General features: G+C 46.8%; 1 protein-coding gene across 3 annotated transcripts in view; it reads right to left on the bottom strand.

The window, feature by feature from the left end:
- Positions 1-593: 593 nt before the first annotated feature.
- The window catches only part of GDPD4 (glycerophosphodiester phosphodiesterase domain containing 4), a 105,848-nt gene continuing 89,883 nt past the window's right edge, over positions 594-16,558 (bottom strand). For all 3 annotated transcript variants that reach the window (XM_063431549.1, XM_063431566.1, XM_063431557.1), the window contains exons 15-16: positions 3,994-4,046; positions 594-3,134 (exon numbers count right to left, since the gene is read on the bottom strand). In XM_063431549.1, coding sequence (XP_063287619.1) covers positions 3,031-3,134; positions 3,994-4,046 — 157 coding nt within the window. In that variant the 3' untranslated portion in view covers positions 594-3,030. The remainder of the gene's footprint in view (positions 3,135-3,993; positions 4,047-16,558) is intronic.

Here is a 16,558-nt window from a genome sequence, read left to right as displayed (position 1 = left end):
AGATTTCAGTATCTACTAATTGTAGTAATTCTATGATCTCATCCCAATTCTAGCTCACATCATATCTACTCTAAATCAACTTTCTGAGTAACAAACACAACTCTATCATCTCAATTAGTCTCTATGGTCTTTCCCGCTTCACTCTCGGCACTAAAGCATTGAAGATCATAGAGACTGTCTATTTACAAAACATTGTCTGACCCAAAGTGCGGATGAGTTTTTCTCATTTATTTTCACATATACTTCATTTAAATAAAATCTATTTTCTTTCAAAACTTGATGAAAGTGTTATTATATTAAGAAATCATTTTGACGGTTGTCCTTTAAATTTGGAATCAACTAGAATATACAAATGACTTGAATTAACATTTTTCTTTCCACAATTCTAATTTAGTGAATCAACCCTTTGCTTTTGAAGTCCCTTTAATTTAAGGACACGTGACATGTCCTGATTCCCTTTTATTCCAGAAGTTTGGTCCTTAAGGGGTTAAGGAATTACAGTTAGGGGCACCCAACATTAACTTGATCCGTAAATAGCTTCTACAAATAATGAAAATCAAATCCATCAAATGGTTGCAATAAAGACTCTTAAATATCTATAAAAAAATGTTTTTTATTAAGGCTGTAAAATCTGATATCAGACTTGACAGCCCAGTCATGACTTTAACTTACAATATACAATCATAACCATAACATTATTGCTATAGGCAGGAGCAAAATTCATTTAAAAGCGGGAAGTAAAATCATTTCACAAAAATAGAGTACTTTTTACAAAACAGAAAAAAAAAAAGAAAAGAAAACCTCCGTGGCTTTACTACATAAGACACAATCTATAAATTACATAAACAACAGCATAGAAACAGTGTGACAAGGACACAACCTGCATTTTCGATACAACAGACCGCAGCCCTCATCAGAAATCTGATGACATAAGCAGGATGGGAATTATAGTCTGAAATTATTAGAGTGAGAGGAGTTGGCAGTCTCTGCCATGTGGGTAATGTGCTATGACTTTCAAATAAAGTCAAATGTATCCCCAGGCTAACACGTTAGTAAACAGTTCAATAAAGAAGCGTGTGTAGCCCCATGCAAACAATTTTAAACCATGGGCTATTTACGACAGAAAGACAGTCAAATCACAAAATATAGACCGATATGGATCGGTTTGGAGTATTTTTTCTAACTTGGTTATTTGCTCTGAGGTTTGCAAATGTTATGTCAAAACGTCAAAAGTCACAGTTTAGTGAATATGACCCCGAACTTCAATTAGAGCCATAAAACTGAAAAGTTACCACATTATATAATAAAATAATGGATACAAAAAAATTAGAATGCATTATATATTCTACAGAAGGTTGAAATACTAACTGGTTTTATAAAAACAACTTGGAAATTAACGGGAGTAAAATGCTGGCACAGGAATGCAAGCGAAAGAACTGTCTATGACAGTAAAAAACAGATTAGTGTTTTAATTAGAAAATGGTTAAAAGTACAATATTAGACATTTTTATACAGTTTTTGTTTGTCAAGCCCAGTTATTAAGAAATATAAAAGAGGAGTGGTAATCTTTCACAAAAACCTATTTGTGGGCTAGGTTACAAAAGAGGATTTGAACATTAAAATCGTAGAAGTTTCTACTATATTGTAATATACGCTGCTTTTCCCAGTTTTAGTGTTTTGGTCCAAATTAGCTGTCAACTGATGATCTCATAAATAATGACCTAAGCAGACATTCTAAAAAGGAGATGAAACCAAATGGAGCTTTTTAAATAAATCTATAAATTCGATAGAAAGAAGGGGATGTGCCCACTAATTTGGTGCGTCCGTGATCCTAATTACATATTTGATGCATCTATTTGCCCTATAAGGTGTGGGTCATGCTGGAATACCAGGATGCCCATATGCTAAGCAAGGCTGTAACACTCACAGTTTATCCTGTTATCACGATGCTCTTTGCCTAAGCCCTCTCGACACTGGGTTGTAGAGCCTTTCAAGTGATCAAGAGGATTATGGGAGAGCATTGTGACACCGAAGAATTTCATATGACTTGGGAGGTCTGGAAATCATAAAGGAATTGGAATACCTCTGGCAACTAGATGCAGGGAAATTTAAAGAACACACCACCATTTAATTGAAGAGTCCAGAGCTGTGATGAACACCACTGGTCAGTGGTTCCCAAACTAGTTCTCAACACCCACCAGCAGTCCAGGTTTTGTCAGTATCTCCATTGGAATAAAAAAGGGAAATACATAAATCCTCGATTGTTGGTGGGCCATGAGGACTGCCCTAGATGGTTGTAGATTGCTGATGTTTGTCGTAAGACTATGAAGGTCACTAATCACTACTCAATGGTTCTACTCACTAGCGTAGCCAATCAGAGACAGTCATTAGATGAAACTGAAGGGAAAAAAGGGTGATGTTGAATGGTTGTCCAACATACAATGTGAGTCTTCTATACTAATTAAACTGTATAACAGTTCTACAAATACAAATCGATACAAATAGACAATTGTACTTGTATCTCGTTCACAAAATGATTCATTTCACATGACTTCCTTGAGGTTTAAGATTCCAACTCTTGAAGTGATGTTCTTGTTTTTGTGCCAGAGCAACTGAAAACATTATTGTATGCTTTCTAACAAAGAACATATCATGTTACAATAAAAAGGTGATTCTGTAGTGACCTCATCCTAACTAAAGTTAAAATATACCCTAAAGTAGTCCTCTATGGGGTAATTGTAGACAGTGGACCTGGAATCTGTCAGATGGTTTTGGGGCGGTGTGGAACTGTTAACATTGCCTTTTCAATCCACGTCTATTTCACGTTCAATGTAAGGTTGTGATCTTGGAAACCATTATAGTTATATAGTCTATCCCACACACCAGTGACCAAGAACAACCAATGAATGAGACAGGATACAACACTTAAACTACCTCGCCCAGCTACCCAACAGAAAACATCCATAAAATGATATTCCTCTAGCATGCTGGATTGGAGATATAACAACATCGACTCCAGTCTCTACACACTCAGGCTGTGTCAACACCTCCAAGATTTGCTGTGTTGTGTGTCTCATTGGGAGATGTGGGCCGACTTTTGCCATAACTGTCTTCCGACACCGACATGTCCAGTTCTAAAATACAAGAACCTACTGTTAACATTGACACTTCACAAACTTGCAACAACAAAAAAGCAATTTCTGTAATCTGAGTCAAAACACTCTGCAATGCAAGAAATATCTATTTAGAGCATTTCTGTAGGAAGTCATCATCATGCTAACAAGGTAGGTTGAATGTATATAAGTGTATGCATAGGACTGTGCAAAAGTATTAACCGTGCTAAACGAGACAGAACCTCTCAGTGTGAATACACAGTATAATGTTGAGAATATATCCAGTGACATTTGGTGGAAGTATAATTGAATGCAAAAATGTAAAATATTGATTATGCAGAAAAATAAGATATACATTAAGAATAAAAAAGCTTACTCCTTTACTGAGCGGCTCAATGAGCTTACATAAACCTAAGATCAGTGGCAAGGTCTCCATCAGTGGGATTTTATTACTTGGAAAAATTGTTGGTGTAAGCTGTGGCTACAGTGATATTTGCTACATTTAGAGATACGGTTGGAGTTTTATAAACCACAAGAGAAAGATATAACCATAATGATTTTCATGTGGTTATTTTATATTATATAGGAGTGAAGGTCACAGGGCTCCTGAAAAATATCTATGACTTCTCAATGATCCCATAGGTAACAATCTATATGTTTTTATTTCCTAAACCAATTAAAAACCTCTGGTTAACCACCACTAAGGTAAAAAACAAACAAACAAAAAAATATCTAATAAAATAGTTCATAAACGTGACCTAAATATGTCCATATTCTATATTTTTCATTTTCAGTGAAATGACACGAGTGTAGACGTACTTAGAGCATTATTCAGACTATGGTGGTGTCTACCAGTTTTATTACGTTTTAGATAACATACCGTCCAGCAGGTCAATGGTCTCAGGGCAGCATGACAATCCCCGCTCCCTCCACCTGAAACAAAGGCAACAAAGGGCTAAAAATATTTGCAACACGATGAAAGAACCCTCGTTGCTGTCAGGGACCCTCGTACCAGTCACTGGACATCTTCCGTTTAGTAGAAACTCAAAACTAGCAGTTTGGAAAATGGGTCATCTGAGGTGGACAAGCCCCAGTACATCTAGTTTATTTTTTTCTTATGGTAGAGGCACGGTAAATTATAAATTCTATCTGAAAATACTAAGTATTCCCCTTAAATAAGAAGAGAGGGGCACCACCAACGAAAAGGAATTGCCTTGAGGGAAGAACTTAAAATTCTAATATACTTTATTAAAGATATCCCCTTAGGGAGAACCCTCCCCCTCCCCCCTACCCCCCGCCCCCAAAAAAATATGTTAATATATTTACAATAGTTGTGAACACGTAATGAAAATGTGAATAGTATTAATGAGGAATGACTGGAACTATTGTAATATAGCTAAGGTGCTCAAAAAATAACTCCTTCTGGGTTGATCAACCCAATGAAATCTCAATAGTTAGATAGTTGCAGGAACATGGAAACTGTATCAAGTGTCCTTTCAAGTGCAATTTTATTCCCATAAAAATACTAAGTATTTCTTTATCAGATTCCAGTGACACATTGCATAAACAGTTTATTGCTGCAAAATGCACTTAAAAGAACAAGTGTTTCAAAATGCTATTGGAATGTATTCGCTTCAAGGAGACATATACCACACAATTAAATGTTAAATCACCTTTATTAGAATACGATATTATTGTCAATAGAAAACTAAGAGTGTGAAATATTCACAAGATGTTAATATATATATATATATTGTCAGCAAGTCACTAGTGATGTTCCGAACATGAAATTTTCCGTTCGCGAACCGCGAACGCGAACTTCCGCAAATGTTCGCGAACGGGCGAACCCGGCGAACCGCCATAGACTTCAATAGGCAGGCGAATTTTAAAACCCACAGGGACTCTTTCTGGCCACAATAGTGATGGAAAAGTTGTTTCAAGGGTACTAACACCTGGACGGTGGCATGCCGGAGGGGGATCCATGGCAAAACTCCCATGGAAAATTACATAGTTGATGCAGAGTCTGGTTTTAATCCATAAAGGGCATAAATCACCTAACATTCCTAAATTGTTTGGAATAACGTGCTTTAAAACTACTCCCTCCTGGCCCCCACCCCTGAGCGGTGGGTGGGGGCCCTAAACAAGAATAAGGGGGGACACACCTAATGTCCTCCCCCCTGGCCCCCACCCCTGAGCGGTGGGTGGGGGCCCTAAATACAAATTGGGGGGGGGACCTAATGTCCTCCTCCCTTGGCCCCGCACCCCTGAGAGGTGGGTGGGGGCCCTAAATACAAATTGGGGGGGGACACCTAATGTCCTCCTCCCTGGCCCCCACCCCTGAGCGGTGGGTGGGGGCCCTAAACACAAATTGGGGAGGGACTTAATGTCCTCCCCACTGGCCCCCACCCCTGAGGGGTGGGGGCCCTAAACAAAAGTAAGGGGGGGAGGATTGGCCCCCACCCCTGAGCGGTGGGTGGGGGCCCTAAACACAAATTGGGGGGGACCTAATGTCCTCCCCCCTTGCCCCCACCCCTGAGCGGCGGGTGGGGGCCCTAAATACATATTTTTTTTTTTTTTTTTTTTAGACAATCTTTATTTTCGTTTTATAGTAGACATACATCACAAGGGAGGTACAGGTGTACTTATATCAATAGACATTGAAAACAGGTTAATTAAAAAAAAAAAAGTTAACATCGGTTTAGTAACAACAATATCTACTATTCATTTGTTATATATGCACCATAACAACCATTGAGGGTAAAACTTGTAACAGTGATTGCTTCCTATCAAAATGGGTGACAGCGACTGTACGGGGAACCGGGAGCTCGGGGCGTCCCTACCAGAGGGGGCGCTTTGGGGGCAATCCCCCGCTAGCATGTAGGACGTATCGTGGGCGAAATGAGGAGGTCAGTACCCCAAGTGGGTTGCGCATTTATCCAGATGCATGTACCCGGTGAGATTAATATTTCAGTCATATGGTAAGTGAGTACCGTCTTGTTCGTCAGATTATTGCTATCCTTCTGTCTGAGGTTATTACGTGTGGGTATTCTATGTCGGTAGTTCCGGTCTCTTAGGTCCGATTGTCGGGCGTCTGGTCATGTCTAGGAGCAAATCGCACGTCTGGGTTTGTGCGGGCGGCATTCAGGCATTGGGCCTGTGCATTGTAAGCATTGTCGATGCCGGAGTCCGGGCATCTCAAGGCCGTACAAGTAAGTAGCAGTGGGTGTGGGGTACGGTGGAAGTTGGAACATATGAACACAGGGGGCGTCCAGGGAGGGTGGGCGTTTATGAGGTAGAGTGGGTCCCTATTCAGTCGAATGGTCAATTGTCCATTATTCAGTCAGGGGGGGCGAGACAGGGGAGGAGGGGGAGGGAGGAGAGGGGGGGGGGGAAGGGGGTGAAGGCCTCCGACTTCCCGCTCCATCCATCATAAGGTACCACAGCCACGGCGCCCAGGTACGATCACATTTCTCAAGCCTCCCATAGAGCGCTGCCGTGAGTGATTCCATATGGTGTATCTCTCCCACCTTGTCCAGCCACTGCCAGAGGGTAGGCGCATCCTTCTGTTTCCACCTAGTTGGGATTAATGCCGCTGCCGCGGACAGCAGGTGTTTGAGTAGTGATTTTTTGTATGCAGAGATGGACATGTCTGTGTGGTGAAGGAGCATGGCGAGGGGTTGGAGAGGAATGGTAATATCCGTTATGAGACGGATGGTCTCCCTAATCTCTGACCAGAAGGGAGTGATGTCAGGGCAACTCCACCAGATATGAATAAAAGAGCCATCAGGGGCCCCACACCTCCAGCATTCGTTTGGTATACTCGGGTCTATACGGTGTATAATGTCTGGAGTTCTATACCAGTGTGTGAGGATTTTAAAGCTAGTCTCTTGAAGCTTAGAGCTGATGGAGCATTTGTGAGTCAGTATGAGGATCTTGTCCCATTCCTGCTCCGTGAGTGTAGACCCCGTGTCCGATTCCCATTTCGCGATGTACCTCGGAGGGGGCTGATGTTCGCCGTCAAGTAGGGTCGCATATAGCTGTGAGACCCCCCTTTCCGGATGGATTTGTGCTATACAAAGGGATTCGAACTGCGTGGGCGGTCTGGTCAGGCAATGTTTGTTAGGGAAGGTCGCGTAGTAAGCTCGAATTTGGGCGTAATGAAAGTGATCTATTCCAGTTGGTGTCTTGTCCCCCAGTATATCGGTGAGAGGTCTGAGGTGGGTACCCCGCAGCAACTGCCGAAAACTGAGCCAACCGGTGTCTGTGAAGGCGCGTAAGTCTGAAGGTGTGAGTCCCCCTCCCACCCGTGGGTTATGTGTGATGGGTGTAAGGGGACCGTCGGTGGTGGTGAGTTGATGTGTGAACCGTAATTTACACCAGACTCGCAGTGTGGCGTCGGTCAGCGGATTGCCCGTTCGTAGCGCTGTTAGAGTGAGTGAACTGAGCCATAGGCGGGAGGGGAGTACTCCCCCCGCCTGTGTCCGCTCCATGGGGACCCACAGTTTGGCCGTGGGGCGTGCGTGCCAGTCAACAACCCTGAGTAGGTGTGCCGCATGGTAGTATCCCCGGAGGGAAGGGAGTCCCGCGCCTCCTTTACTTTTAGGGCGCTCTAGGAGCTTCCTGCTAATTCTGCTCGCCTTACCGTTCCAAACAAACTGCCGTATCGCTGTGTCTAATGTTTGGAAGAAGGACCTGGGTATCGTAATGGGGATGGCTTGAAACAAGTACAGGAGGCGCGGGAGTACATTCATCTTCACGGCGTTAATTCGGCCAAACCACGAGACGTAGAGGCCCTTCCAACGGTGAAGATCCGCTTGAAGGACTGAAAGGATGGAGAGAAAGTTTAACTGGAACAGGAGTGTTAGGTCACTGGGCAACCAGACGCCGAGATACTTGAGTTTCGTATCACACCAGGAAAAGCGAAACTGCGACTTTAAGTGCGTGACTCTCTCGGCGGCGAGTGAGATCGGCAAGGCTTCCGATTTGCTGAGGTTTAGCTTGAGATTGGAGATCTCACCGAAGATTCGGAAGGCCCGGAGGAGATTAGGGAAGGAGACCGCGGGGTTATCTAGAAAGAACAGCATGTCGTCGGCATAGGCGGCTACTTTATGTTCAGAGTGGTGGTGTCTATACCCGGTGATTCCCCCGTCCCGTCTGACCGCCTCTAGGAAGGGTTCTAGAGAGAGGGCAAACAGGAGGGGGGACAGGGGGCAGCCCTGCCTGGTGCCGTTCCGGATGGCAAAGGGGGCTGAGAGACCGCCGTTAATCCGAATGCGGGCCGTCGGGTTCGTGTACAGGGCGAGGATCCACGAGCGTATGTGGGGGCCAAACCGCATGTGACTGAGGGTGGCTTCAAGGTACTGCCAGTCGACCCGGTCAAAGGCCTTCTCCGCGTCTGTGGAGACCAGGATTAGGCTGCTGTTTGTCGATCCAGCCGAGTGGATCATATGTAGGGCTCGGATGGTGTTGTCTCGAGCTTCCCGTCCTTGAATGAACCCCACCTGGTCTGGGTGGACCAGAGTGGGGAGGACGCGGGCGAGTCTCACCGCGATGGTTTTTGCGAAAAGCTTAAGATCGGCATTGAGGAGCGAGATCGGTCTATAGCTCCCACATTCAGTGGGGTCTTTCCCCTCTTTAGGTATGACCGTGACCGTGGCGCGGAGGGTGTCCGTCGGGAACCGCCCGCCGTCTAGCAAGGAGTTGAGACCCTGTAACAGATGTGGTAACAGTATGTCTTTGAACTTTCGTAAGTATGAGACCGTCAAACCGTCGGGGCCCGGTGCTTTATTCGACTTAGAGCTTTTTTTTTTTTTTTTTTTTTTTAATTCTTTATTTTTGTTCCAGCATCCGTAACGGCATCAAAAAAATACAGTAGATGACCCACGCAGGGGTCTTTCATGTACATGTAATACAGTGTTTTAACATGATGTATATCGTGTCATTATACATGAGTATAAAGGGTTATGCCGCTCGGCGCTGGTTTTCCATAGTCCGGGCATTGGTAGCCCAAGTATCAAAATGAAACATACCATAAAAGAAAAAATAAAACTAAGTGTCTATTAACATGGTTATTAAAGTTCTGTACCACATTTCGTATCACGTTTACCAGTTAACTTTATTTGGGTCTGGCAATCTGCTGGTGGGCGTGGAGTGTCTGTGTTTGCGAGGTAGTGCTCTGTATACTAACACAGTTACTAATCGCCTTTTGCGTCGTAGTGCATTATTCTACCCAGTTGAGGTAGTCGTACTTGTCTGGTATGTCAAGCCCTCTGCGGTACTGATCAGTCGTACTGAAAGGGGGTAGGATAGGGTAGGTTGGGAGTTACGGGTGAGGGGGGGGGGGGGGGAGGTAGTGGGAGGTGGGGGTACTGTGCCCGTTGGGGCGCCCGGCAGGCGGAAGCACGCCGGGCCGCAACCCGCGACTCTCGGTTATTTTGGAATTATTCATTGGCATAAATTTCCCATGGTTGCCAGATTTTTTGGAATGATTTTTCTGTATGTCTGACTTGAGCAGTCAGTTTGTCCATCAGATAAGTGTCTTTGATTTTGACTATCACGTCGTTGTCAGTAGGGACCGTGGGCTGTAGCCATTTTTGTGCTAGTGCCCTTCTAGCCGCCAGCGTAAGTTTATTTAGTAGTTGTTGTTCTTTTTTAGAAAGGCAGTCATTAGGTCTGGATAGGAGGATCGCCCAGGGATCTAGGTCTATGTGTCGTGCGAGGACCTCTTGAAGTAGTGTTTGGATACTTTTCCAGAATTTGGTCACCTCTGGGCATTCCCACCACATGTGGATGAAGGTGCCTTTGCCCCCGCATCCCTTCCAACATGTGTCTGTCGTTGTTTTTCCCATTTTATAGAGTTGGGCAGGTGTGGTGTACCACCTCATGAGCATTTTATATGCTTGCTCCTGTTGTAGCACACAGATTGACGTCTTTGCTGTTGCTTCCCATATGTCTACCCAGTCCTCTCCTTCTATTGCTCCCCCTAAATCAGTTTCCCACTGGTGTATGTAATTTGGGTCTGCGGCTCCTCTGTCTGGGGCACTGAGCTGAGCATAAATTGTGGTGATCATCCCTTTTTGGATTGTTTCGGCGTCGCATAGTCGTTCGTAGAATGTCATAGGGGTCTGGGCTGCTTTCTTTATGTTTGGGAGTCTGGCAAAGTCTCGTAACTGCATGTGGCGGAAGACGTCCTTGGTCGTTAGGGGTGCTATAGTTTGTAGGGTTTCAAAGGATTTGAAGGAATCCCCTATGTACATATGTTTATATCTTTGCATTCCTGTGCTTTCTAATCCCCTGAAGTCTCGTGCGCTCAGCCCGGGCCCAAACGCTTTGTTCCGTAGGTACGGAGTCAGCGGTGAGGGTGTATGTGTCAGGGCGAATTTGGTGGCTGTTAAGTCCCAGATCCTAACGGAGTTGAGGATCGCTGGGCAAGATGTTTGCAGTGAAGGTCGGTCCTGTTTTGGTACCCATATCCAAAATTGAGGGAGGTCAGTGTGCATTAGTTTTGTCTCGAGGTCGACCCATCTGTGTGCGCCCTCCGGTGTATGCCATGCTACTATCTGGGCCAGTTGGGCTGCGAGGTAGTAATGATAGAGGTTCGGGAGTCCCAGTCCACCCCTCGCTTTAGGTCGGTATAGGGTCTGTCGAGCTATCCTGTGTCTTTTTTGTGCCCAGATGAAATTGTCTATGTGTGTTTGTAGTACTTGTAGGTTTTGTTTGGTGACTTTAGTTGGAAGGGCTTGAAATAGGAACAAAATGCGTGGGAGCAGCGTCATTTTGACTGCATGCATCCTACCAATCCACGATATGGGCCTTTCATGCCATTTTTCTAGGTCCCTACAGAGCGCCTGGATGGTGGGCGTGTAATTGGCGCTGAATAGCCTCACAGGGTCTGCCGTGAGTTTTACTCCAAGGTATTTGAGGTCTGACCGTGTGAGTTTGAAGGGGTAGGTGTTTTTTATGTTGTCCGTTCCTGCCTTGTCCATTTCTATAGGCATGGCTACCGTTTTATCTAGATTAATTTTGTAGCCTGAGACGCTTCCGTACTCTTCCAGTATTGTCACCAGTCGAGGCAGGGATTGAGCAGGTTTGGTTAGTGTGACCAGGACGTCGTCCGCATATGCAGAGACTTTGAACTCCTCCCCTCCCACCTGTATACCCGAGATGTTCTCATCCTCTCTTATCCTCTGCAGGAGAGGCTCCAACGAGAGGACGAAGAGTAGGGGGGAGAGGGGGCAGCCTTGTCTCGTGCCGTTGGTTGTCGCGAACGGGGTCGGGGTCGCTCCCGGCACTTTGGTTTGCGCCCTCGGTTGGGCATAGAGGGCTTTAATGCCCTTTATGAAGGTTTCTGGCATCCGTAGTTGTTCGAGAAGTGCAAATAGGTAGTGCCACTGCACTCTATCGAACGCCTTCTCTGCGTCCAGGGAAAGGATCAGAGAAGGCGTTCGAGATCTCACCGCCCACCATATGATGTCTGCTCCCCTCCTGGTGTTTTCATACAATTGTCTCGTTGGCACAAAACCGACCTGGTCCGGGTGGACCAGCATGCCCAGATGTTGGTTAAGTCTTGTGGCTAAAATCTTCGCGAAGATCTTAACGTCAAAGTTAATCAGGGAAATGGGCCTATAGTTGGAGGGTTCGGTTGGGTCTCTCCCTGGTTTAGGTATAAGCGCTATGTCAGCCGTGAGCATGTCTGAATTGGGGCACCCACCCTCCATCCATTCTGCGTACATTTTCACTAGGTTGGGCGTCAATGCGTCCCTAAAGATCTTATAATATGAGCCGTCAAAGCCGTCTGGTCCTGGGGCCTTGTTGCCCTTAAGGTCTGTGATCGCCTTACTAATTTCCTCCTCATCTATTGGGGTCCCTAAGGTGTGTAGAGCTTCCGGGGCCAGTCTCGGCATGTTAGTCCTAGCTACGTAGTCTGCTACTTCTTTTATATGGTCCGCGTTGTCGCTGTTGAGTGTTGGTGAGTGGTTGTAAATGTTTGCAAAGAAATCTGTGAATATCTGATTAATCTCCGCTGGGTGTTGGGTTATTAGACCCTGTTTATTTTTAATGGCCGAAATGGTATGGTAGGTGGGCTTGGGGTTCAGCGCCCTAGCTAGCAAGGTGTCCATCTTATTAGAGCGTTCGTAGTAGAAGCGTTTTTTGCGAACTAAGTCTTTCCCCAGATCCTCTACTGCTATTGACCTGATTTTATGTCGAAGTTCCCTGAGGTCGTGTAGTCCCTGAGGTGTGGGGTCTTGTTTATGTTTGGCCTCTGCCCCCCTCAGTGCCCTTTGGAGCCCGAAGAGGGTTTCAGCTCTCTGTTTCTTTCTGCGGGTAGCTATTTTTATTAGGGTACCTCTCAGTACCGCCTTATGTGCGGCCCATATCGTGGATTGGGTCAGCTCTGGGTGATCGTTCTCTCTAAAGTATGTCAGAATTTCCTCCCTAAGGTGCTTCTCCGTCTCTGGGTCTTTTAAGAGTGTGCTGTTAAGTCGCCATTTCCATGGTGGTTTAGGTCCCGGGATCCTGAGGGTGAGTTCTATGTCGGCATGATCCGACCAAGTGATGAGGTTAATATGTGCAGTTTGCACCCACGGGATCCCGGTTTGGTTCACCAGGAACATGTCGATGCGAGAGTATGTGGAGTGTGCGGCCGAGAAGAACGTGTAATCTTTCACTCCTGGGTTCCGCAGCCTCCAGGGGTCAAATAGTGTTGCCTGCTGTATAAATTGTGTTAGGAGTTTGTCCTGTCCCCTCGTGCTTTGCGCCCTCTGTCCCCCAGTAGGGGTGCTGCGGTCCACTGTTGGGCAGTGAGTGGCGTTCATGTCGCCCCCTAGGATTAGGATGCCATGTGACAGGGCCTGGGTTAAGGCTTGTATTTGGTCCCAGAAACCTGGGTCCGGCTGATTGGGTGCATAAATGTTAATGAGGTGGTATGTGGTAGCATGGATCGTCCCTGAGACGATTATATATCTTCCCGACGTGTCCGCTTTTGTCGACTGTACTATAAAGGGGCAATTTTTGTGTAGGAGGATTTCTACCCCATTCTTTTTTACTAGGGCCCTGGAGGAATACACCCTGGTGTATGTGTGGTCCTTCAACTGGATCCGGGCTGAGCGCAGGAGGTGGGATTCTTGTATGAAAGCTATGTCCGTTTTTTGTCTTTTCAGTTCCCTCATTAGCAAGCGTCTTTTGGTCGGTGTGTTTAACCCGTTTACATTAAGGGAGGTAAATTTTAGCGTCGTCATGTTGTAGAGTCTTTGAGGTTACCTTGAGTCGCTAGTGCAGCAAGACTATGCTCCGCCGCCGAGCGCCCCCCCCGAGCCCTGCTGTTCCCCGGGTATAACCCGTTGGGCCCACCAGACTCGAGCCCGGACGGGGGTCGGGCCGGGAAGGGGGATGGGGGGTGGGATAGGTGGAAGGATGGGGGGGGGGGGGGGGAGTAGGGGAAGGTAGCTTGAGGAGGGGGGGGGGGAGGTAGTTGGAGAAAACTCCGGGAAAATGCCCCGGTCTTATCAACTAGTGCCGGGTGTCTCGGGGGGTGACTACCCGCCCCGCGGTACCAAGTGTTAGCGCGGAGGGGGCAATCAATCGCCGAGCACCCCGGTGTCGGTCCTTATGGTACTGTTATTCGTCACCCGTTCCCTGGTCATACCTGTGTACGTAAGTCAGGTCGTCTATGTGTCCCGTCACACGTGACATGTATAAACAACAATATATGCAACAAATATTAACTCAAGAAGTTTTAACGTAATCAGGTTTAGAGCGATAGTAAGAAAAATAAGAAAAATACAAAATTCAAAATTTAGGGCATTCACCCCTTATCCATCCTGTGGGGCTGCCTAATCTTCCTGTCCCTATTCGCCCCCGCTGAGTGTTTTACATAGAGGTATAATATATGTGGGATTCCCGCTTGTGGCTACCCAAGCTACCCTCTAACCCAAGCGTACTGGTTTAACCTGAAATAATGAGGGGATGATTTTTCCGCACAGTGTAATGTCGACTACTCTCCGGCCCTGCCGGTTCCCATGTCCCCTTAAGGTGGGTGGCCCTATCTACCTAGTCTTGATGGTATACTGTTTCCGATGTGGGTGGGGTGGGGGTGAGGGGGTGTGTGGATGGTGATCCTTTCCCTGGGCCCACTGACCCTACTGCTCGCCTGAACTGCTCCCTCCCTCCCCGTTAGCATGGAAGTAAACATAAATATACATAAATACACAACACAGGGTGAAACTTGCGTGTCTAGTTGGATGTGAGGTGGGTATAATAGTCCGCATTGCACTCCGGCAGGGGCCATATTCATCAGGGAGTGTGTGGTCAGGTGGTGCTCTCAGTCCATCTGTCGATACTGCCGGTATAGGCTCGTGATTCTTTACGATCACTACACCGCCCTTGAGTGCCTCAGTTCGTGGTAGGCATATGCAAAGTCTTTTCGCCCTGTGTCATCGACCTATGGCGGTCAGCTTCTTCCTTAGATGGTTCTTTCTTGGGCGGTAGTCGGAGAGTGCCGATGAAAGGCGCTTTTAAGAAATTGTCTCTTTCCTTTTCTGTCCTCGTTCCTTCACTACTTTCTTCTTCCGAGTTGTCGTTTCTTCATGTTTCCAAACACATATTTACAGCACAAAAATAAGAAGAAGGGAGAAAAAACCGGTGGGGGGCATCTCTGTTGCTGCTCTTACGTCCCTTCTTGTTTATATAAAGTCAATATATACCATCAATGGTGGAGCATGTTAAAATCCGGTTCCGGCCTGTGTGATAAATTTGCTTTGCAGGTCGTGGTGGGGTTGCTTGGGTAGTATTTGGTCTTCAGGAAGTCTCTGGTTATTTACATTGTATGAAGCAACTTTGCTTGTGATGCTGAGTTGGGGAGCCACATAAGGGGGGTATCGGTCGTTTTATTATACAATGGAGGCGATGTGGTGGGAGGGGGTCTGTTAGTATCTGTTAGTATGCGTTAAGGTGCAATGCCGTCTAGTGCTTCGCCTTCCCTGGGTAACAGCCCCAGCGCCTGGATACCCCTCTGGGGGAGGTGAAAGTCTGCCGGGATTTCAATTCCTAGGTCCCTCAGGAAGGCTCTGGGGTCCGCCGAGGGCAGGAGCACGGTTGGGCGAGGCCCGTTGAACACAAGCATTTTGAAGGGGTGTCCCCAGGCGAAATTCAGCCCCTTGGCTCTGACTAGGTCAGCTATAGGTTTCCACTCTCTGCGCCTGGCGAGCGTTGCTGGTGCTATATCTTGGTATAAGTGGAGTGTGGTGCCGTCTAGGGTATACGTGTGACGTCTGGTGCTTTTGATGATGGCCTCTTTGGTGGAAAAGAAGTGCCACCTCATAATCACGTCCCTGGGTGGGCCATTGGGGGGTCCTCTGGCCCTAAGTGCCCGGTGCGCCCTGTCTATCACCCACATGTGGTCAGGGATAGCTGGCAGCTGTGTTTTGAACATGTCTATGAGTACCTTCTGGATGTCTGTGTCTTTAATACTTTCAGACAGGCCCTTTATCCTCAGGTTGTTCCTTCTCGATCTGTTGGAAGCATCTTCAACTTCTGCCTCCAATTCAGCTACCCTGGACAGTAGGGTGTTGGTGGTAGTGGCAGTCTCGTTATGGGCCGTTATTACCTGGTCCATCCGCCATTCCAGGGCTTCAGTACGTTGCCCCACAGTTTGTATTTCGGCCTTTACTTCTCTTGCCGATCTTTCAATCTCCCCGGCTAAAAAGTTTTTCACTTCTGCCAGTGACCGCATTATGTCTGACATTGTGGCCTGCTGTGTCGGGGCATTCAGGTCCCTGGTGCCCGGTGAGCTTGGGGAGTCCGCGCTCGCGTGGCCGCCGCCATCTTTATGCGCTTGCGGCCTAGGCGTTGTGAGGAGGTCGGCTACGGATGGAGTACCGTCTCTCCGTTTGTTTCCCGATTTTTTGTGTTGGGCCATCTCCTAAACCTTCTTCGTTGCTCTGCTTTCAGTTTCAGGTGTTGGTGAGCGGGTAATTCGCGTCTGGCGTGGTTTTTGGACCGGTCGGGGTGCAGAGCTCTCTGCCTAAGCGGCCATCACTTTCGGCGGTCAAGCCACGCCCCTCGACTTAGAGCTTTTGAGTGCGGCTGCGAGTTCCTCCCCCGTCAGAGGCTGTTCTAGCTCCTCGGCTAGTTCCTCCGGGAGCGTTCGGCCTACGTGTTCTGTGAGGAAGGCGTTTATTTTGTGCAGGTGTTGGGGTCTATCTGATCGTCGTGTCGTGGTATCTAGATTATATAGCTCCTCATAGAAAAGCCTAAACGTGTGCAAGATATCTGACGGAGTCCTTCTCAGTGTCCCGTCCTTTCCTTTAATCTGGTGGATATGGTGTTGTCTCCGTGTCTGCTGCAGTGAGCGGGCTAGTGTCCTACCGCATTTGTCAGAAAACTCATAAAAGTGTCTGTGGGATTTGCGTAAGGTCTGAAGTAAGTTCTGTGATAACAGGTCTCTA

The sequence above is a fragment of the Pelobates fuscus genome, chromosome 1 (assembly GCF_036172605.1).
Source record: "Pelobates fuscus isolate aPelFus1 chromosome 1, aPelFus1.pri, whole genome shotgun sequence".
NCBI lineage: Eukaryota > Metazoa > Chordata > Amphibia > Anura > Pelobatidae > Pelobates > Pelobates fuscus.
Note: the sequence above shows the minus strand (reverse complement) of the source record. Positions and strands in the feature narration are given on the sequence as shown.